Genomic DNA, 21,959 nt, shown 5'->3' with positions numbered 1-21,959 from the left:
TCCACTTCTTCTGTGGACACACAGGTGTTTTCCTGCCCTTAATGACATGTGACAGCTTTGCACACATCATACAGGCGTGTCACCTGCATCCCACATCTTATCATTGAGCACGTTCAAAGTGGGGCTGGCTTTGTGGCACAGTGGATTAAGCTGTCACCTGCGACAGCGCCATCCCATATCCAAGCACGGGTTTCAGTCCCGGCTGCTCCACCTCCAATCTAGCTCCCGGCTAGTGCACCTGGCATAGCAGCCGATGACGGCCCAAGCACTCGGGCCCCTTCCACCCACATTGGAGGCCCAGATGGAGCTCCAGGCTCCTGGCTTCAGCACCAACCCCAGTCGTCGCAGCCATTTGGGGAGTGAACCAACAGATGAATGATCTCTCTCTCTCTCTCTCTCTCTCTCTCTCTCTCTTGTTCTGCCTTTCAAATAAACACATCTTTTTTAAAGTAATAATCTGGTAGATGATAGGATCAGAATATGAAGCTTTGAGGTCCAGAAGTTAGAGACGGGGAGAGGGAGGGCTGATCCAGGGGTCTGAAGTTTATTCCAGAATCTGTGGCAAACGTGAGAGAAGACTTAGCTGTGTCTCAGAACACAGCTTCCTTACTTGTGGCCCTTGGGGACGGTCTTTGCCCTCCCTTAACTCTGAGCGCCCCCACCCAGAGGCACCTTCAGCCAAACAAATGAATCCGTCCCTTTGTTGGAGGCTGAGCACAAGCCCTCAGGACAGAGCCGTGTGGGCAGATGGGCGGTGGACTTGGAGGAAGGGACTTGTATTGGGGAGAGGGAGTCGTCTGGCTGATTGAAGGGGTCCTCTTCCCAACTGACGGAGGACCCCAAGCTCCCACGAGTGACTCCCCTGTTAGCATCCAAACAGGGTCGGAAAGAGGCAGCGCTTTAGTAGGGGCCAGTGCTGTGGCATAGTGGGTAAACTGCCACCTGCAGTGCCAGCATCCCACATGGGTGCTGGTTCGAGTCCCAGCTGCTCTCTATCTATCTATCTATCTATCTATCTATCTATCTATCTATCCAGCTCTCTGCTATGGCCTGGGAAAGCAGTAGAAGATGGCCCAAGTCCTTGGGCCCCTGCACCCAAGAGAGACCTAGAAGAAGCTCCTGGCTCCTGGCTCCTGGCTCTGGATCAGCGCAGCTCTGGCCCTTGTGGCCAATTAAGGAGCAAACTGGCAAATAGAAAACTGTCTCTCTCTGCCTCTCCTTCTCTCTCCACGTGACCCTTTCAAATAAATAAATAAATCTTTGAAATAAATGACTTAGTAGAAGCTTCCTGAAGTCAGCCCTGAGTTAAGCGTCTAGATGAAACACACAGACTTTATGCCTGCGGCCCAGTGAGCGCCCACAACCGGTCGGTCCTCCCCCACGGGCCCCCCTACTTCTGCTCTCACCCGTTGAGGTGCACGGTCAGCAAGAGTTGGCTGTGTCAGTCCAGACATGTTTGTGCCGGTCACACATGTTAATTACTAGGATGTAACTGAATTAATCCAGCCATAAACTTATCAACAAAGTGAGTGTGAACAGAAAGAATGTTGGCCAATGAAATAAGAGTACAAACCAAAAGCAGACTCTTAGTTTTACAAAAACTAAAGTAAATGCTTTGGAAAGACTACAGAAACCTGTCATTCAAAGCAAATGTTGCCAAATAGTTGAGAGAAAAACAAAATGAAGAAGGCTTTTGCAAGCAGATTACTTCATAAGTGTCTAGAATTTCTTTTTTTTTTTTTTTTTTTTTTTTTTTTTGACAGGCAGAGTGGACAGTGAGAGAGAGAGACAGAGAGAAAGGTCTTCCTTTTCTGTTGGTTCATCCCCCAATAGCCCCCCAATGGCCGCCGCGGCCGGCGCACTGCGCTGATCCGAAGGCAGGAGCCAGGTGCTTCTCCTGGTCTCCATGGGGTGCAGGGCCCAAGCACTTGGGCCATCCTCCACTGCACTCCTGGGCCACAGCAGAGAGCTGGACTGGAAGAGGAGCAACCGGGACAGAATCTGGCGCCCCTACTGGGACTAGAACCCAGGGTGCTGGCGCCGCAGGCGGAGGATTAGCCTGGTGAGCCGTGGCGCCGGCCTAGATTTCTTGTTTCTGGGCCAGTCCTTTCTAGGAACTGGGCCAGGCTGAAGCCAGGAACCAGGACCTCTACCCAGGTCTCCCTCTTGGGTAGGAAACCCAGAGCTTTGGCCATCAGCTGCTGCCTCTCAGGAACGTTAGCTCGAAGCTGGAGAAGTGTGGGGAGGCTGGGACTTGGACCAGGCACTCCAATATGGAATACGGTGTCCCATGTGGCAGCCTAACCCTCTGCACCACAACGCCTGCCCAACTTTGTCAATTCTAGTCACACCTACTGAGCCGACATTGTGGGGCAGCGGGTAAAGCCACCGCCTGCAACACTGGCATCCCATATGGGCACCAGTTCCTGTCCTGGCTACTCCACTTCCAGTCCAGATCTCTGCTAATGTGCCTGGAAAAACCAGCAAAAGATGGCCCAAGTGTTTGGGCCCTTGCTCCTGGCTCCTGGCGTGGGCCTGGCCCACTGCCGTCTATTGTGGCCATCGGGGGAGTGAACCAGTAGATGGAAGATCTCTCTCGCTCTCTCTCTTGCTCTCTGTCTCTCCCTTTCTCTAACTCTGATTTTCAAATAAAGAATAAACCTTTGAAAATGGAAGAATGCACCTACTTGGTAAAATAGAATACTGATCACTATATCCCTCCCAAGATGAAAAATTATTGGCACACAAAATCAATTTTTATTTCAAATCTGGTCCTTCTAAAACTATGCAGCTCTGACCTCTATTTCCCCTGGTGCCAAGCAAAGGTAGCCTTTAGCTTCAGTTCAATACAGCATCTATCTTCATCGCGTGTTTTGGAAGTGCTCAGCCCAGTATTTTGTCTCCCGCACACGGTTCTCACAAGAACTGTCCATATCATCCAAGTTCTATCAAGCGTAGCCTTCAAATATTAATCATTCAAAAGCCAGAGTGGGAGGCACCAGGAGCCTTGGCTATAGACAACTGGCACTCAATCAGAACAGGGCGCTTTGCGGCCTTGGAGTTTGTCTTCCTGGAAACCATAGAGCAAGATGGGAAACGCCGGCCTCGCCGAGACCCGAGCAGGCCTCTCTGAGGGCTCTGTTGCAGTGGGGATGCTGCCAGCTCCCGCGGGTCACTTCAGCAAAATCTGTAGGAGGCAGCGGGCAGAGCTGAGACAATACCCAGATACGAGTCTGTGAAGTCCGTGCCACAATTCCCTTCCCGGCCTCTCGCGTGTGACGCCTGCCTTCCCTCCCCCACTGCTTCCCAGCACCCTGGAGCTCCCCGTCCACCTGGACCAAACGGGGCTGGGTTAGAGGCTGGCTCCTGTCAACACACAAAGGACCTCGGTGTTTCCATCAGGGCCACCATCAGAAATCTGCTCTGTCGGCCGGTGCTGCGGCTCACTAGGCTAATCCTCCACCTGCGGCGCCGGCACCCCGGGTTCTAGTCCCGGTCGGGGCGCCGGATTCTGTCCCGGTTGCCCCTCTTCCAGGCCAGCTCTCTGCTGTGGCCAGGGAGTGCAGTGGAGGATGGCCCAACTACTTGGGCCCTGTACCCGCATGGGAGGCCGGGAAGAAATACCCGGCTCCTGGCTTCGGATCCGTGCAGCGCGCCAGCCGTAGCAGCCTTTTGGGGGGTGAACCAATGGAAGGAAGACCTTTCTCTCTGTCTGGCTCTGCCTGTCAAAAAAAAAAAAAATCTGCTCCGTCCGTTAGGTCCATGAATGCCAGGGCCCAGTCAATCAGACATACATGGGTCCCTTTTCAGATAACTGCCGGTCCAGGTGCTGGAATTTTGGATAACGTTCTATCTAGATGATTAGATAAATGATTGATAGGCACGATGAATGGGTAGATAGATAGAACTATCCTATGTCTTCCTTGTAGACACTTCCCCAACTTGTGGAAGGCTGCCAGCGCCTCCCATCTCCACCCCATGTGCGCCACCCAGATAACGGCAGAAGCTGCCGGCTCTTCCGGCCAAGCCAAGCGGTCATTGTTGGTAAGGCCTGTGCTCGGGCAATGCCAGGAAAGATGAATGTCCAACGTGATTGTGTACTGACACCTTCTGGTTGTTGCTGGCTGCTTAAAACAAGCTCAAACAAAGCTGCTTCCTGCGCGATATTGAAATGGCGCCGTAACGCCCGGGCCCAAGGCGCTACGTCGTGACCTGTGTCCATAAGCTAAGCCTTAAGCTTTAGGTCATTGAGTTTTCCCACTTCAAGATCTCTCTAGGCCGGCACCGTGGCTCAACAGGCTAATCCTCCGCCTAGCGGCGCCGGCACACCGGGTTCTAGTTCCGGTCAGGGCGCCAGATTCTGTCCCAGTTGCCCCGCTTCCAGGCCAGCTCTCTGCTGTGGCCAGGGAGTGCAGTGGAGGATGGCCCAGGTGCTTGGGCCCTGCACTCCATGGGAGACCAGGAGAAGCACCTGGCTCCTGCCTCTGGATCAACGTGGTGCGCCGGCAGTGGCGGCCATTGGAGGGTGAACCAACGGCAAAGGAAGACCTTTCTCTCTGTCTTTCTCTCTCACTGCCCACTCTGCCTGTCAAAAAAAAAAAATCTCTCTGTAGGCACTTCCTGCCCTGCACACCTTCACACAGCGTGGGTCAGGGTTAGGGTTAGGGTTAGGGTCCCACTCTGCCCTGCCCAGCGTAATGGACAGCTCAACAGCCTGCAGATTTCTCAGGTTCTGTCCGGGATGGAGAAGCTCCTGGAATTCCAGGGAGTGACCTCTGGGGAGAGGAGCAGGAGCCCCGCCTTGGCCACCTGTCCTGGGTCTGCGGGGGTGTTCGCAGCAAAGCCCAGGAGACACTGATCACACTGATCACAGCCCACCGACCGCTGCATGGCCCTGTCACCTGCCAGTGCCCCGAGGCATGTGTTACTCCTTGATACCTCATCCCCTGCTCCCACAGGACTCAGCCTACACGCGGACTTCGTCCCCCCGTCGAGGGACACCGTGGCGCCTCACTGCTCCCCTAGTCTTCAGCAGCGGGAGGTGACATTTCTCCACCTCATGTTTCTGGGAAGTCAATCCTGAAATTCCTCAGGCTGTGTGGCGCACAACTCCCTTCCTGGAGTGACAGACACCCTTGTCCCTGCTCTGAGAGCTCGCCTGTGTCCCCAACTCGGAACCATTCACATTATTTATTTATTGAGCTAAGAACCCATCAAGGGCCAGCATTGCGGCGTAGCAGGTTAAACCGCCACCTGCAATGCCCCCCATGGGCACTGGATTGTGTTCCGACTGCTCCACTTCTGATCCAGCTCCTTGCTAATGGCCTGGGGAAAAGCAGCAGAAGATGGCCCGGGTGTTTGGGCCCCTGCCACCCACGTGGGAGACCTGAGAGAGAAGCTCCTGGCTCCTGGCTTCAGCCTGGCCCAGCCTTGGCCATTGTGGCCATCTGGGGAGTGACCCAGTGGATGGAAATAAATCTGCAAAATAAAGAAGCTACCTCACGCCAGACACTAACCAGGCATGGGGGATACGGGAGTGAATGAGACAAAGCTCCCTTCTCCAAGCAGCACCTGGCCAAGTAGGGAAGAGGACACAATAAACCCGGGCGCCAACAAGCAGAACCTTCACAACACAGCGAATGCAGTGAAAGAAGAAAGCGATGAGACCGGGAGAGCGGAGGTGGGGAGCAGGGGCTGCTGCTGTTAAGGTGGTCAGGGAACGGGCCGTCTTCCACTGCCTTTCCAGGTGCATTGGCAGGGAGCTGGATCGGAAGTGGAGCAGCTGGGACTTGAACCGGCGCTCCTATGTCACAGGAAGTAGTACAGCTCACCGTGCCTTACTCTGATAGACTGTTGAGCAGTGTCTACCCAAGCTAAACCATCGCCCAGTCCACGATACAGCAGTTCCAACACCAGGGAGTAGCCGAGAGAAATGCGTGCAGGAGGCCACCAAAGGCGTGCGTAAAAACATTCATAGCAGCGTCATCTCATAGTCAAAATTCTTGGTGGGCATTCTGGCGTAGCAGGGTAGGGACTCCTGCATACCGTATCAGAGTGCCTGGGCTTGCGTCCCGGCTGCTCAGCTTCTAATTCGGTTTCCTGTTAACGTGCCTGGGAGGCAGCAGGTGATAGTTCATGTACTTGGGTCCCTGCCACCCATGTGGGAGACCCTGACTGAGTTCCAAGCTCCTGGCCTTGGCTTGGCCTGGCCCTAGGTGTTGTGGACATTTGGGGAGTGAACTAGCAGATGGAAGATCAATGTCTGTCTGTCTGCATCTCTTTCTCTCTCTCTCTCTCTTTCAAAAAAATGAAAATAAATAAATAACATTTTTTTAAAAAATTAAAAAAAAGAAAGGTGGTCAGGAAAAGCCCCGCTGAGCTGTGACGACACAGATAAGCTGACTATTCATGGATCTACAGGAACAGCAGGTGCAATTCTCTGAGGAGGGGGCAAGCTGCAACATTTTTAAAAATTCTTTATTCTTATTTTTTAAATATTTATTTATTTATTTTATAGGCAGAGTTACAGAGAGAGAGAGAGGGAGAGACACAGAGAGAGAGAGGTCTTGCACCCGCTGGTTCACTCTCCAAATAGCCACAATGGCTGGAGCTGGGCCAGTCCGAAGCCAGGAGCCAGGAGCTTCTTCCGGGTCTCCCACGTGGGTGCAGGGGCCCAAGCACTTGGACCATCATCCGCTGCTTTCCCAGCCGCATTAGCAGGGAGCTGGATCGGAAGTGGAGCAGCCAGGGCTGGAAGCCAGTAGGGGATGCCAGCACTGCAAGCTATGGCTTAACCCGTGGCGCCACAGCGCCAGCCCCAAGCTTCATCTTGTTAGAACAGAAGAAAGTCCAGTATGAACTAGAGTGAGGGACAGGGAGATGGGGTTGAAGGGACAGGAAGGGGCTTGAGAAGAAACCACTGGAAGATGACCAGCAGGGAGTGACAAGTCTGAGGTCACTCTGGCTGCTGGGAGGAGAGTGGACTTGGGGCAGAGAATGGAAGACAGAGACCGGGCAGGGAGTGGACGTGTGGACTAGGGTGGGCAGCATGCAGAGCGTTGATGAGACATCGTGGAGTCAGCATGTACGAGGCCCATCAGAAGGAGGAATTAAAAGATAAATTTATGCTGGCACCCAAAAAAAAGTTGAAATCCATGTGTCACTTTTTCATAATATGCATTTTCCATGGGTTTTGAAGACCCCTGTACTGTGGCGGGAGGGCTGCTGGACTGTAGAACAAGAGTAGGTGCCCTGTCTGCGTGCTCACTCGCTTGTCTCAGTGAGGAGCTGCCCGAGTGTGCACACACTGGGCGAACAGCAGCCCACACTCCCGACTCCACAGCCCCAAGGCCGGGTTCAAATCCAGCTCAAAAGCTTCCAACCCGTAAAACTCGGTGCTCTCCCTCACTCAGCATGAGGACGACAGGAAACGTGGCCACGTGGGTGAGGTGAGGACTCGGCGCGTCGCTGTGGGTGATGCACCTGCCACGCAGGACGCAAGTCCCTGCTGCTGCGGGACAAACGGCCATGGATTCCGCCCCTTAAAGCCACGTGAATGTACCTTCCTCCAGTCCTGGAGGCCACGGGGACAAAGCCGGTGTCACTGGGCGCCAGGCAAGATGTCGCTGGGGCTGGACCAGGGGGCCACCCGTTCCTCGCCGTCTCTGCCCAGGGAGCCCGCGGCTCTCCTCGGCTCCTGGCTGCATTGCTCCAACCCAGCTTCAGTAGTCACCTGGTCTTCTCCCCTTGAGATCACGTTTTGGGCTCACTTGCGTCATCCAGACTCTCTCTCACCTAATCACATCTTCACAGTCCCTTTTTTCTACGTAAGGTGATATTCACAGGTTCTAGGGGCTGGGACGCAGATATCTTTGGGGGCCCTGTTGAGCCCCCCTACACATGATAAGCAATAAATAAAAGTTGATTACTACTGTCAATATCATTGTCACTCCTGGGGCAGCCCCAGAGCATAGTCCAGCTTCCCCCTGCCAGGTTGTGTGGGAGAGGAGGGGATATGGAGAGACCCCTAACACCAGAAGCCCCCTGAGACAAGGCCCCGGGCCCAAACCAGAGCCGGGAGCCCTGTGGGCCGGCCAGGCCAAAGCCTCAGTCCCAGTTGGTGCTGGTGAGCGTGTGTGGGCAGCCCGTAGACAAGGCAGGTGCATGCCTCCTGATGGGTGGGGCGTGTCCAGGAGGGAGGCCTGGCTAAGGCTTCCGGATGATGCTGTATTCCGTGGACTCCTCATGGCCCCTGCCGGCACCGTGACTGATGAAGTGGCTGGCATTGCTGTAGGTTGGCTCCTGGTCCAAGATGCCCAGAGACAGAGAAGCGTAGGAGATTTCCCCCCTTGGAACAGGGGCCTGCAACAGACAGGGGTCAGAGAGGCTGGGGGAGGGGCCGTGGCCATGGGACATGAGAGCAGGAGGGGCCCTCGGAGGAGGCTGGGGGGGGACAGATTCCAGGGGGCTTCTGAGCTCCTCTCCCGAGCCCTCCCGCCCCTCTCTTCTCCCTGCTGGCACGCTGAGCTTCAGCCATGACAGAACCTGCTCCCTCCCCACCATGTTCCCCTGGGAGCCCGGCCACTTGGCACACCTGGCTCTCTCCCACCCAGCACCACAATGGTGCTTGACTGGCCACGGAGTGCAGGGTTGAGATCTGGGGCGGAGACACCCAGGCCAGTCCAGAAGGGACTGCTGCTTTGCTGGGTGCCTGCCCACCTCGGGGGGACCCACCAGACAAGCCCCTCCCCAGTCCCCAGCGGCCCCCACGAGGAACACACCATGGTGACGTACTCCACTTCCTCCTGGCCAGCCTGGGCAGAGGCGGACCTCCGGGGGGCCTTTCTCTGGGAGGAGCCAGGGGAGCTTCCCGTCTGCGGCAGGGTCAGGTTCACGTAGCAGAGGTCACTCTCTAGGGACTGCAGTGTCTGGGACAGGGAACGCAGCTGCAGTCACAAGACCTCTCTGTGGCACGGTCCCTCCTCCACGGACAGCCGTGAGCCCGCTCCCCCAGAAACCCCACTTCTCTGGCTCCCTGCCCCCACCCCACCCTCCTCCCGCTGGCTGTTTCCAGACCCCCCATCCTCCCACAGCCGGCAGGGGCTGTAACATTTTGGCACGTGGTTTGCCTAATGCGTTTGGACCTCGGGGCTCCTGTGAGACCGGAAGACGAGGAAAGAGGGAAGGAGCTGCCTGGTGTCTGGCCCAGCCTGGAGGACGCTCACCTGCTCCGGGCGTGTTCCCGCAGCTAGAAGGAAAACAACAGCCTAGAGTTAGAAAGCCCAGCCAAGATCCACAGAGGAAGGGCCGGGCAGCGGTTCTAATTCCCATGTCACCTCTCAGAGCTTCTGTGTCTCTCCCTGATGAGGAGGGAGACCTCGGTGCACCTGTTCCCAACATCCCAGAGCTGTGCCATCAACCGATCAACGGCCCTGTCCACCACTGGCTCCTCTGAGGCTACGCTTCCTTCTGCAAAACCCCAGGCTCTGTGCCAACCCTGTTTCCCTGCCTGGTTCACCCTCCTGGGTGGACTCCAAGTCACGCCTACCTGCCGCACCTCCGGCAGGCAACTGTCTCCTCCCGGCTCCCATGGCACCTGCCTCCCGTCTGTCTCCTCGCCTTTATCCCTCAGAATTCCACTTCAGCCTCCGTGAGCCCACCGGAGGCTGGGCCCATCTGCTGCCCACATCCCGGGTGCCTGACTGTGCCTGGCACATGAGAGCTGGCAAAGACAGGAGCAGACCGGCTCCAGGTGGAGTGTGAGCTGAGACACTGAGCAGGGAGCAGTGCCCAGGGGGCTGCTGGTCCCAGGATGTCTTTGTGCCCCTTGGCCCTTCCTCTCCTACCACCCCACCCCCTGCTCTAAGGATAAGAAAGAAACAAGCGGTCCCCACTCCTGTTTGCAGTTTCACAAGCCTGGGTCCCGGGCTGCACACCGGGGAGGAAAGTTGAGAAATGAGAGGCAGGCTCCCCCCTCCCAGACGCAAAAGACTCCCCAGGCAGACGGGCAGGAGGGGCGTGGGAGGGGCTCGCCGGGCAGGAGGGGCGTGGGAGGGGCTCCCCGGGAGCTCAGGTCCCAGGCTTTCTGAGAAAAGAAAGGGTGTAAGTGCGAGAATGGGGAAGCGAAGCCAGACAGGAAAAGGGTTTGGGTAAGGCCAGACCTTGTGGTTGGTGAGCAAGGTCAAGGTCACTGGGACAAGCAAGCCAGCCTGGGAGGGGGCAGGAGAGGGGGATGGGTCACACTACGCTTTCTGATCCCACCCAGAGGCGTGTGTGTGTGTGTGTGTGTGTGTGAGACGCGTGTGCAGACACACTTGTATGTTCCCCCGTGTGTGTGTGTGGGAGAGAGACACACATGTGTAGACAAGCTTGTATGTTCCCCCATTGTGTGCATGTATGTGTGTGACTGTACAGTGCACTTTTGTGAGACACATGTGCAGACAAGCTTGTATGTTCACACATGTGTGTGGCATGTGTGTGTAACGTGTACAGTGCACTTGTGTGTGTGTGTGTGGTTCCCCTCCCCCTCATGTCAGCACAGTGTTTCCTTGGTAACCACACAGTGTCCTGTCTGGTGCCCCAGACAGGACTGCCCACCTAAAGCTCTTGCCACTTCTGCCCCCAAGAGCCAAAGGGCCGGGAGGAATGCACAAGGCAGTGGCTTGTGCCAAACCTCATGAGGCTCTCCTACAGGCTCCAGGGCCCCCAGCTACCAACTCCCAGACCCCCAACCACTGGTGGCCTTTGGGACAGTGTCCAAAGTGTCTGGGTAACCCTTTGGACCAGCTGCCGTCGGGATGACAATGCCGACCACAGGCAGCCCAGCCCCACCCATCCGGACCAGTGCGCTCACCATGATCCTGTCTCTTCATCATCCGCCAAGCCAAGAGGGAGGCGACCACCAAGAGGAGCAGCAACACGGCAAATAGGAGGGGAAGGAGGGTACTGAGCTTCATCTTGGGCCTGGAGACAACAGAGGGAGCCCGGGTACCCCAAGTCCACCTCCATCCGCTTACCCAGTAGCAGGGCAGGGCCACACACCTGCTGCCTGCAGCCCTGTGATTTGCAGCCTGGGCACCCTCCCTCCCAGGTGCTCTCAGAGAGAGAGAAGAGTTCTCCACAAGCCTTGCAGACATCGTGGCCTGGTGTAAGGGCCTCCCCACCCCACCCCAACCTGATCCTACACTTGCCCTCTCCACCAGCTCGGGAAGTACCTCCCCAAAATTCACGCCCGCTCAGAGTCTGTGGACGTGGCCTATTTGGGCAGAGGGTCTCTGCGGATGGAATCAGGAGAAGAGGAGGGCTGGGTCCCTGCCAGAGGGCAGTGGGCACACAGATCCACGGGAGGCCGCGTGGCCGCAGAGGCAGACACGAAGCGATGCCCTCCAGGAGCACCCAGGATCCCCAGCAGCTGCCAGAGGCGAGGGGAGAGTCCCAGACAGAGTCTGCCTCTGACCCCCAGCAGGGAGCCACCCCTGACGACGCCTTGATTTTAGACTTTGTACGTGAGCGAGAATGAAGTCCTGGTGTTTCAGGCCAGCCCGGGTGTGGCATTTCATGACAGGGGCCCCGGGACACGGACACCTGCCACTAGGGTCCCGGCTCCTGTGGCCTTCATTCCCTACTGCGCCTTTGCAAGCAGCCGCTCCTGTCTGGTGCTGCCCACCCCAGCGTGCACACTTGAGATTCCTCTGGCTCTGGGCTCCCTCGCATCCCCGTCTCCTCCTCATGCTGCCCCTCTGTCCCCACCCCCAGCAACCTCTGCTGTAGCTTCTGCTCTTGGCTTGGCCCTCACCTCCTCCAGGAGACAGCCTGGCCCCTCTGCCTGGTGTGTGCGACTCGGGGACTCCCTGGGTTTGCTCTCCTCTCTCACAGTCACCTGTGTACCAGACCACCTGCCTCAGCTCTGGTATTTCTCTGACAGCAAGGACTGCCGTGGGCTGAACTGTGACCTCCCCAAAGTTCACAGGTGCAAGTCCTAACCCTCAGTTCCGGAAAGGTGCCTGTGCTTAGAGAGAGGGTCTACGCGGAGGGGATGGCTGCGCTGGGCCCTAGCCCAGTGAGGCTAGTGTCCTTACACAAAGAGGAGGTCAGGACACAGACGCACAAGGGGAGTCCATGCAAGGACCGGGGGAGGTGGGGTGCAGTGGGGGAGGGGAACACCTGCCATGCTGCATCCAGTATGAGCACCGGTTCAAGTCCCGGCTGCTCCACTTCTGATCCAACTCCCCATTAATGTGCCTGGGAAAGCAGCAGAAGATGAACAAGTCCTTGGGCCCCTGCACTTTTGTGGGAGACCTGGGTGGAGTTCCAGGCTCCTGGCTCCAGTATGGCCCAGCCTGGCCATTGAAGCCTTTTGGGGAATGAACCATCAGATGGGAAGACCTCTCTCTCTCTCTCTCTCTCTCTCTCAACTCTGCCTTTCCAATTAAAAAGAGAAGATGAAGCCCCTGGAGGGATACCAGAACCATCCGCCCACAGCACCTTGACCTTGGACCTCCAGAATCGGGGGAAAGTGACACCTGTGGCCTGAGGTGCCCACTCTGAGGTCCTCTGTTGTGATAGCCCCAGAAAACCCAGGCAAGGACCGTGCCGGCCGCACCACAGCATTCACAGATGCTGAGGAAGAAATTGGTCGAGTGCGTAACCACATCGGCTCTGTGTGGTTCCAGTGATCACCCCTAGAGTGCAAGCTCCATGCGGGCAGGCACCTGAGTAGCTCCTTGAAGCCCCAGGATATTGATGGGCCCGAGTGGGCACTCACTGACTGCTGAGTAGATCAATGGGTTATCCATCTCCCGCTCATGGAAGGCTCCAGTTGATACTGACATAAAGCCATGGCTGATAAAAGGAGGGAAATCCTTAGCTATCACTTTTCTTTTAAAGATTTAGTTATTTATTTATTGAAAGACAGTTACAGAGACAGAGGGAAAGACACACACACACACACATGCACACACATGCACACACACACGCACACACACACACCAGAATCTTCCATCTGCTGGTTCACTCCCCAAATGGCCGCAACAGCCAGGGTTGGGTCAGATCAAAGCCAGAAGCCAGGAGCTTCTTCTGGATCTCCCATGTGGGTGCAGGGACTCAAACAATTGGGCCATCTTATGCTTCTTTCCCGCTAGCAGGGAGCTGGATTGGAAGTGGAGCAGCTGGGACTCGACCCATACGGGATGCTGGCATTGCAGGCAGCAACGTAACTCAGTACACCAAGATGCCAGCCCCAGCTACTATTTGTGGAAAGCAGTTAGGTAGGGGAAAAATTCAAAACAGAGAGCAGATGGTGGGGGGTGGTAGAAACAGGTCCCTGATGGTAGAAAGACTGGGGGTGTCCCAGGGGGACTTTGAGGGACATTCCCAGCAGTGGGAGACCCCGGCAGGCCTAAGGGCTACAAGGGTGAAAGAAGGATCTGAAAAGGGGCCTCTCTGCTCTAGAAAACCCTCAGGCTGCAGCCGGCGGGCAGGGCGCCGAGGGGCACGGCGGAGCTGTGGTTCACTTCCCCAGGAAGTGACCAAGACTCGGCCCTGTCTCCCGTGAGATGGGAACCTTCGTATCCGACTGTTCCTCCTTACAGGGTCATAGGCAAGGTCAGAGGATGCAAGATGAAGGCCAGGAAAGTGTTCTGTGAGTCGCCAAGTGCTCCGCGGAGGGGGAGACGGGCAGCAAGGCTGTTCTGGCCGGAACCAGAACTGGAAGACATCAGGGGAAGTAGGACTTCCCCAGGCCCCAAGCCCCTGCCTCTGTCCTCCAGGACGTTAAACCAAGAGCCGACTCTGGGCCCCAGGCCACTGCGCTCACACACACACACACACACACACGTCACGTGGTCTGACTGCCCGTCACGGGTCTCCCATGCTAAGCTGCATCCCCGGAGCTCAGGATACACCCCTCACCCTGTGTGGGAGTTAACTCAACGGAAGTGGGATGGATGAACGAACAAACCTACAAACCCACACCCCACACTGAGATCGGGGGTGCAGGACCTCCAGGCGCCCAAAACAAGTGGGAAGGCCCTGGGCGTCGGGAGCTGAGTGGGGATCCAGGGGGTCCCCTCTCTGGAGGGGACTGGGCCGTGGGGGCAGCAGCACTGGAGCCGGCTTACCTGGCGCCCAAGTGGTGGCTGGACACAGTTGGGGAGCCTTCGGTCTTCTCCTGTGTGGCAGGTGCTGTGAACGTGGCCGTGGTGGCGGTGAAGGCTCTGGGTGCTGTGGTCGATGCCGTAGTGGATGCTTGGCACACACACCAGGTCACCTACTACTCTGGCCACCCGCCCACCCTCAGCCCGGCACCCAGCTCCCAGCTTGGGAAGCACGGGCTGCCCCCCGTTGGAGGGGCAGCTGAGGAGAGGCGCTTCACCTGGACTGGCCCAGGAAAGAGCCTCAGGATGTGGGCAACTGGAGGGTAGCTTGTGAAGTGCCAGCCCAGAGCCCCACTGTGGGGGAGACAGCGAATCTACTCAAACACAGAAACCAGGGAAGAGAAAGCCCTGACACACACACTCGCTCTCGCTCTCGCTCTCTTACCTGGGCCAACAGTCACTGCAATTCGGAACCTGGGGTCAGCCCATATTCTCTCAATCCCACACCAGTAAATGCCAGCGTCGTCTTGGCGGAGCTGTTGCACGGTCACAGTGAACACGCGGCTGCTCTGATCGTCTCTGATGGCCACGCGGCCGTTCTTTGCCTCCCTCTCTGATCCGTCGGTTATAACAAGGATCTTACAGTTGCTCCAGGCTTTTCCTTGACACCAGTATTTCTTGTATAGCTGCCATCCAGGGGCATAATGACATTTTACCGACAGCAAGCCCTGCTCTGGGCCGCTCACCGTTGTTAGACTGCTGATTTGCTCCTCGGCGACAGAGCTGCCTGGAAAACACAGATCCACGTGCCTGGCACCCCCCACCCCAGGGCAGGCCCTGCAGCCTGCACTGAGTCGCTCCCAAACCCGAGTGCCCTGTGGTGAGTGACAGTGCTGGACGGCGGGAGTGCACCTTCCATGAGACCAGCCCTCTGTCCCCTGCGCCCAAGCTACGGGAGAACCCCCTGAAGACACAACCTCAGGTCTCAAGAGCAGGGCAAATATCACCCTGAAATTTAACCTGAACTTCACCTGCCCCTCCTCCCCACGGCCCCTGTCACCCGCAGGTTTCAGGGAAGGCCCCTACGCGCCTGTCTGGTCCGGAGGGGAGGAAGTAGCAGAGGGACCTCCTCCACACCACAGCTCTAGTCCGTTTTTAAAAAGATGTGTTTATTTGAAAGACTGAGAGAGAGAGAGAGATCTTCCATCTGCAGATTCACCCCTCCAAATGCCCACAATAGCCCAGGAATGGGCCAGGTCAAAGCCAGGAGCCAAAAACTCCATCCAGGTTTCCCACGTGAATGGCACGGACCAAAGAACTTGGATCACTGCTGCCCCCCGGGCGCGTATCAGCAGGAAGCTGGATCGGAAGCAGAGTAGCCGGGACTTACGTAGGCACTCAGATAAGGATGCCAGCATCCAAGTGGCAGCTTAGCCTGATGCCCACCCACCGTATCAGATGTATTTCCTAGACCAGCTTTCAGATGTACATTTATTTTCCTGTGAAAAGAGTTGTCTTTCCTTTGTGATAGGAAAACTTGATTTCCTCACGTTACGTGTGTTTCTTAGTTCCCTTCAGGCTTCATAGAGAACAGATCTGTGCATGTGTCGCCAATTTCTGTTCCTGGCAGAGACTCATCTGCTGGCGTTTGTCTGTCTGTCTGAGCTGAGATCGTCTCCATCTCTGACCCCTTTCAACCTTGATTTTGCAAGAGGTGCTAACGCAGTCTAAAGGTTTTCACAAACAACATGGAACCAATCTAAAAAGATGGACATCCAAATATATAAGGAATGCCTACTACTCCATAACACGACAAAGGCACCATAAGTTTTTGTTTGTTTGTTTGTTTGTTTGTTTTTTTGACAGGCAGAGTGGACAGTGAGAGAGAGAGACAGAGAGAAAGGTCTTCCCTTTGCCGTTGGTTCACCCTCCAATGGCCGCCGTGGCCGGCGCACTGCGGCCGGCGCACCACGCTGATCCGATGGCAGGAGCCAGGTGCTTCTCCTGGTCTCCCATGGGGTGCAGGGCCCAAGCACTTGGGCCATCCTCCACTGCAATCCCTGGCCACAGCAGAGAGCTGGCCTGGAAGAGGGGCAACCAGGACAGAATCCGGTGCCCCGACCGGTACTAGAACCCGGTGTGCCGGCGCCGCAAGGCGGAGGATTAGCCTAGTGAGCTGCAGCGCCGGCCAGCACCATAAGTTTTTAACATTTCCTGTTCACACTTGTATGTTTCTCTTCTTTAAAGTTGTACTGATTCATTTTTTATTTATTTATTTGAAGGGTGGAGCAGCAGAGAGACTGGGGAGGGAAGAGAGGGAGAGAGAGAGCGATATCTTCCATCTGCTGGTTCACTCCCCAAATACCCACAACAGCCAGTGCTGGGCCAGGCTGAAGCCAGGAACCAGGAGCTCCTTTCAAGTCCCCCATGTGGACAGGAGGGGCCCAGGCACTCGAGCCATCACCTGCTGCAGCCTAGGTGGGACGCAGGCTTCTCAGGCATCAGAGGAATCACTGCCCAATGCTAAAGATTCAAACAGACGCTCTGTAAGGAAAATACCTGAACAGTCCACGACATAAGAAACTGTTCTACACCATTGCCCACCAAGAACTGCACTAGGACGCCTCCTAGGGCCCACCAGAGGGGCCGGGGCTGCAGCTCAGCAGGTTAAGCCACCACCTGCAGCGCCAGCACCCCGTGTGGGTGCCAGGTTCGAGTACTGGCTGCTCCACTTCTGATCCAACTTCCTGCTAATCTGCTTGGGAAAGCAGTGGAGGATGACCAAGTGCTTGAGTCCCTGCCAATCATGTGGGAGACCCAGAGAAAGCTCCTGGCTCCTGGCTTCCGCCTGGCCCAGCCCTGGCTATTACAAGCATATAGAAGATACCTCTCTCCCTCTCTCTCTCTCTCTCTCTCTCTCTCTCTCTCTCTCTCTCCCTTCCCCCATCCTTAACTCTGCCTTTCAAATAAATAAATTTTTTTAAATATTTATTTACTTATTTGAAGTTACAGAGAAGAAGCAGAGGTGGAGAGAGAGAGAGACAGAGACAGAGAGAGAGACAGAGAGAGAGAGATCCTCTATCTGCTGGTTCACTCCCCAAATGGCCGTAACGGCCAGGGCCAAGCCAGGTAGAAGCCAGGAGCTTCATCCCGGTCTCCCAAGTGGGCCATGTTCCACTGCTTTCCCAGCAGCATTAGCAGGGAGCTGGACTGGAAGTGGAGCAGCTGGGACTCAAACTGGCACCCATATGGGATGCTGGCCCTGCAGGCAGCAGCTTTATCCATTACATCATAATGCCAGCCCCAACAAATAAATCTTTAAAAAAAAAACAGATTAGATGGCTGAAAAAAATTTTTTTTGGACAGGCAGAGTTAGACAGTGAGAGAGAGACAGAGAGAAAGGTCTTCTGTCCGTTAGTTCACCCCACAAACGGCTGCTACGGCTAGCGTGCTGTGCCGATCCGAAGCCAGGAGCCAGGTGCTTCCTCCTGGTCTCCCATGAGGGTGCAGGGCCCAAGCACTTGGGCCATCCTCCACTGCACTCCCTGGCCACAGCAGAGAGCTGGCCTGGAAGAGGGGCAACCAGGAAAGAATCCGGCGCCCCAACCGGGACTAGAACCCAGTGTGCCGGCGCCGCAAGGCGGAGGATTAGCCTAGTGAGCCGCAGCGCCGGCCAGATGGCTGAAATTTAAAAGATCAACAGTGTAAACACTGGGGCTCTCACACATTGCTGGTGGGAGTGTAAAATGTTACAATCACTTTGCAACACTTTGGAAAAGTGTTTTTCAACTGACTATAAAGTTAAATATGCATCTTTCTTGCGCCTAGGAATTCCACTATTAAGTATTTAAACAATGAAAACAAATCTCCAGAAAAATAATTTTCCTAATAGCTTTACTAATAATAAATTAGAGAAAATCCAAATGTCCAACAAGAGAATAGATAAGCAAATGACGTATTCCCAGTAATGACACAGTACAGAATAAAAAAGAATGAAATACTGATATACAAAACAGCAGAGACCAGCAGAGACCAGTGCTGTGAGTGCTCTGTGCTGAGTGACAGACACGGGAGACAACCTGCTCTCTGGCCCCGCCTGTGTGAAGTTCTGTGGCAGGTGGATCACAGTGGAGGAACTCACAACAGTGATTCCTGGCAGGGGACTTAGGAACTTCCTGGGTGATGGAAATGTTCTATAACTTGATAGAGGAGTGAGAAAGAAGTTATATGCACCTGTGAAAACTCATGGAATCATAACACTTCAGACCCACACATTTCACTGCGTGTAATTTATACCTCCGTTTAAAATAAAATTATGGGTGCATCTAAATTGTGCTTAAAGACATTTTACAACATTAGATGCATGCATTAAAAAAGAAGAAAAACGTATAGATTTGACAAGCTTAACATCTATGTCGAAAGTTAGAAAAGGGACAGGATTCAGGCTAGGGGTTAAGACACCCACATCCCATGTTGGACACCTGGTTCCAGCTCCTGATTCCAACTTCCTGCCAATGCCAACCCCAGGAAGCAGTGGTGATAGTTCAAGTAACTGGGCTCCTGCCACTCACATGAGAGACCTGGATTGACTTTGCAGCTTCCAGCTTCCCAGCCCAGCCTCAGCCACAGTGCACAGTTGAGGAATAAACCAGTGCATGGGATCTCTCTCTCTCTCTCTCTCTCTCTCATAGATAAAAAATAAAATACCGGAGTGGGTTTTTGGTTAACAGTGGTTAACACACAACTTGAGACGCTGAGTGGACCAGGCGGAAGACAGGAGCCTGGCACTCCACGCCAGTCTCCCACGTGAGCAGCAGGCACCCATACATTCCGGCTCTGTGCTGAGCCCTGAGGCCAGCATCCAAGGGCCACTCCCAGCTCTGGCTTCTTCTGCCTTGTGCTCCTGGACAAGCCACATTTCTCCCCTAAGACACTTTTTCCAAGGAACTGGTAATGTCCTCCCGACCTGTCCCCCAGGCACTTGACCCAGCCGCGCCGGTGTCAAGGCCAAGTTCATTCACAGCCCAGCCCTGGGGCTTGCTCTTCCTGCTCTTTAGCACTCGCTCCCTTTCTCCTCTGGGGCTCAGCTTGGAGTCTCCTCCCACACCCCACCTTGGCCTACAGTGCTCCCACCCTCTGACTCCCTCCATGCCTGGTCATCTTCTTCCACCTTAGTCTGTGGCTGACGAAATGGAGGGCCAGTCGGGCCACGAAAAAGAGCCACGAACCATTAAGAGCCGACCAGCTACTATGACTGCCCCTTCCAGAACCTTCCATCCACATGCATGCCATCTGCCTCTCAGAATCACTTCCCAGGAGAACTCCACTCGGGTTGTTTGCACTGAGATAACATTCGCGTCGTGTACCAGTCCCCCTTCCAAAGTCTGCAACTCAGTGGGCGTTCGTACATTCAACCATCACCACTGTCGAATTCCTGAACAGTTTCATCTCCCCAAAAAGAAATCCCGCACAGCCTGACCTCCTCGCCCTGGACCTTATGGATCTGCTGTCTTGGACATTTCACAGGAATGGACTCCAGTGAAGGGTGTGGCCTTCCGTGTCTGTGCCGGGTGCCATGTTACCACGCCTATAGCATGTGTCATGTTCCCCGTCAGTGTCATGCTTTCCAGGTCCCTCCGTGTCACAGCAGTGCCTCCCCTGACCTCACAGCTCTCACGGGGGCCTTCTTCGTCTCATTTGTCCACTCATCAGTAAAGGGACTTCTGAATCCCCTGCACTTTTTAAAGAACAGGAATAGCATTGGCACAAGCAACTTTTCCCACGGACATATGTCTTCGGGAGTCCTGGTGGACGCCCAGGAGTGGGATGGCCGGGACACGTGGGTTCTCCATGTTTAATGCTCTGAAGAACAGCCAGATGGTTTTCCAGGGTGGCTGTTCCCTTGCACATGTGGCCTCTCCAATTAATTGTCTTAAGAAAGCAGAAAAAGAAAGACGGGCAGGGGAAGTGTGCGTGGCGGCAGTTGCCCTAGTCCTTCTCTGTCGGATATGGTCACACTGAACTCAACTAGGACCCGGGACTTCCCCAGTTAGTGGAGAAAACTAACACGAGGGAACCGCAGTTTGAATCATCATCATCAGTGAAGGCCACGGGAGAGATGAAGCCACGGAGGATGTGAGGACCCGGAGCCTGTGGTTGTCTGGGGAAGAACATTTTGGGCAGAGACAAACGGAAAGTCCCCGAGGCCGGAGGGTGCGGGCATTGTCAAAGAACACCCAGGAGGCCAAGGTGGTGGGAGTGAGTTGAGCCCCCGGGAGGATGCCAGGAAGTGGGGAGACCGAGGAGATGAAGCCACAGGGAACTGTAGATTGCGAGCCCCTTGTAGGGGCCCCGTGGACTTAGGATTTTAACTCTGACTCACTGGAGAAAGACAGGTTACATGCCGAGAAGGATGGCGTCACCAAATATCAGGAAGGGTAAGACCAGGGGAGAAAAGGACTCAAGGGGCAAGATGTGGCCAGGTCACGAGTGGACGTATTGAGTGGGCTGTCGGAGAGAAGATTCCGGAGTCCCAGGAGAGGTCCAAGTTTGGGATATACAACTGCATGCCCCTTGCACAGAGGCCCAAGGACTGAGCCCTGGGGCGCTCCCACATCTAGAAGTCAAGAAAACCCCTTCCTCTGGAATCAACACTCAAGGTTAAGCCAAGGCCCTGTGTCTGCCCACACTGCAGTGCCTGCTCTCCATGGCAGGTCCCTCAACAACATCGAGGACTTCCTGCTGCCCCAGACACAGACAGCCGGCTCAGGCTGGCAAGCTCCCTCCGCCCTGCCTTCAAAGCCCCTCTCTCCCCACACCAGCTTCCCCAGAGCCCACCCTGCCCAGAGCACAATTGCCAAGGGGACAGTGCAGCCCCAGACCTGGCACTCAGCGGCCCTCCCGTCTCCTCCTTGCCTGGTGGGGCCCAACATCCTCTTAAATATTGCCAGCCCCTGTGCGGGCAGGCATGACACCTGGTGTTGGGTTCATGACAACGGCTGTGCTCCTGTTTTGCCGAGGCAGCTGTGGGCACTGAGACCCTGACAAGGGAGAGGGTGAGGGAGAGAGGGAGAGAGGGAGAGAGGGAGAGAGGGAGAGAGGAGTGGCTGAAACTCAGAAGCCCATACCAGGAACGTTGCCTTCCCGCTGGTCCCCTCCCTGCCTCTGCCAGCCACTCCCTCTTGCTGCATACGTGTTTCCCAGCGTACGGACCCCACCCACTCACCTGAGAGGCAGAAGAGGAGGGGGATGAGCAGCAGCTGCATTTTCTCTCCCTGCTGGTCGCCCCTGGGGGAGCCTGGCACAAGAACACTCTGCACACTCTTGTCCTTATTGCACAGCCCTCTGCTCTGGCTCGCTCGCTGTCACACTTCCTCCTTAAACAGCTTCACACTGGTGGATACAACAGAAAGAGGAAGGAGGTGAGATTTCAAGACACGGAGCAATGCGCAAGAAATCATGGCATGGGGCTGGCGCTGTGTCACAGCAGGTGAAGCCATGGTCTGCGGCGCCGGTGTCCCGTACGGTCGCCAGTTAGAGTCCCAGCCGCTCCACTTCCGGTCCAGCTCCCTGCTAATGTGCCTGGGAAAACAGCAGACGAGGACCCAAGTGCTTGGGCCCCTGCACCCATGTGGGAGTCCCGAATAAAGCTCCAGGCTTTAGCCTAGCCCAGCCCTGGTCATTTGCGGCCATTTGGAGAGGGAACAAGTGGATAGAAAATCAATCTCTCTCTCTCTCTCTCTCTCTCTCTCTCTCTCCCCCCTTCTCTCTGTAACTCTGCCTTCCAAATAAATAAATAAATAAATCTTTTTGAAAGAAATTATGGTGCTCATGAATCTGTGTTTTAGAAATGCTCCCCTGTTGGGG

General features: G+C 55.5%; 2 protein-coding genes across 3 annotated transcripts in view; one reads left to right on the top strand and one right to left on the bottom strand.

Annotated features, from left to right (window-relative positions):
- The window catches only part of RAB37 (RAB37, member RAS oncogene family), a 57,232-nt gene that overhangs the window by 16,352 nt on the left and 18,921 nt on the right, over positions 1-21,959 (top strand). The window lies entirely within an intron of this gene.
- CD300LF (CD300 molecule like family member f) lies at positions 6,268-21,641 on the bottom strand. The gene is made up of 7 exons (XM_070060350.2): positions 21,319-21,641; positions 14,539-14,880; positions 14,118-14,244; positions 10,853-10,962; positions 9,225-9,247; positions 8,781-8,927; positions 6,268-8,361 (listed from the first exon to the last, which is right to left on the bottom strand). Exons 1-7 carry the CDS (start codon positions 21,356-21,358, stop codon positions 8,206-8,208), a joined length of 945 nt encoding a protein of 314 aa, XP_069916451.2. The 5' UTR covers positions 21,359-21,641; the 3' UTR covers positions 6,268-8,205.

Source organism: Oryctolagus cuniculus, chromosome 17 (assembly GCF_051225735.1).
Source record: "Oryctolagus cuniculus isolate XC-2025 breed Fujian yellow rabbit chromosome 17, ASM5122573v1, whole genome shotgun sequence".
Classification (NCBI taxonomy): domain Eukaryota; kingdom Metazoa; phylum Chordata; class Mammalia; order Lagomorpha; family Leporidae; genus Oryctolagus; species Oryctolagus cuniculus.
Note: the sequence above shows the minus strand (reverse complement) of the source record. Positions and strands in the feature narration are given on the sequence as shown.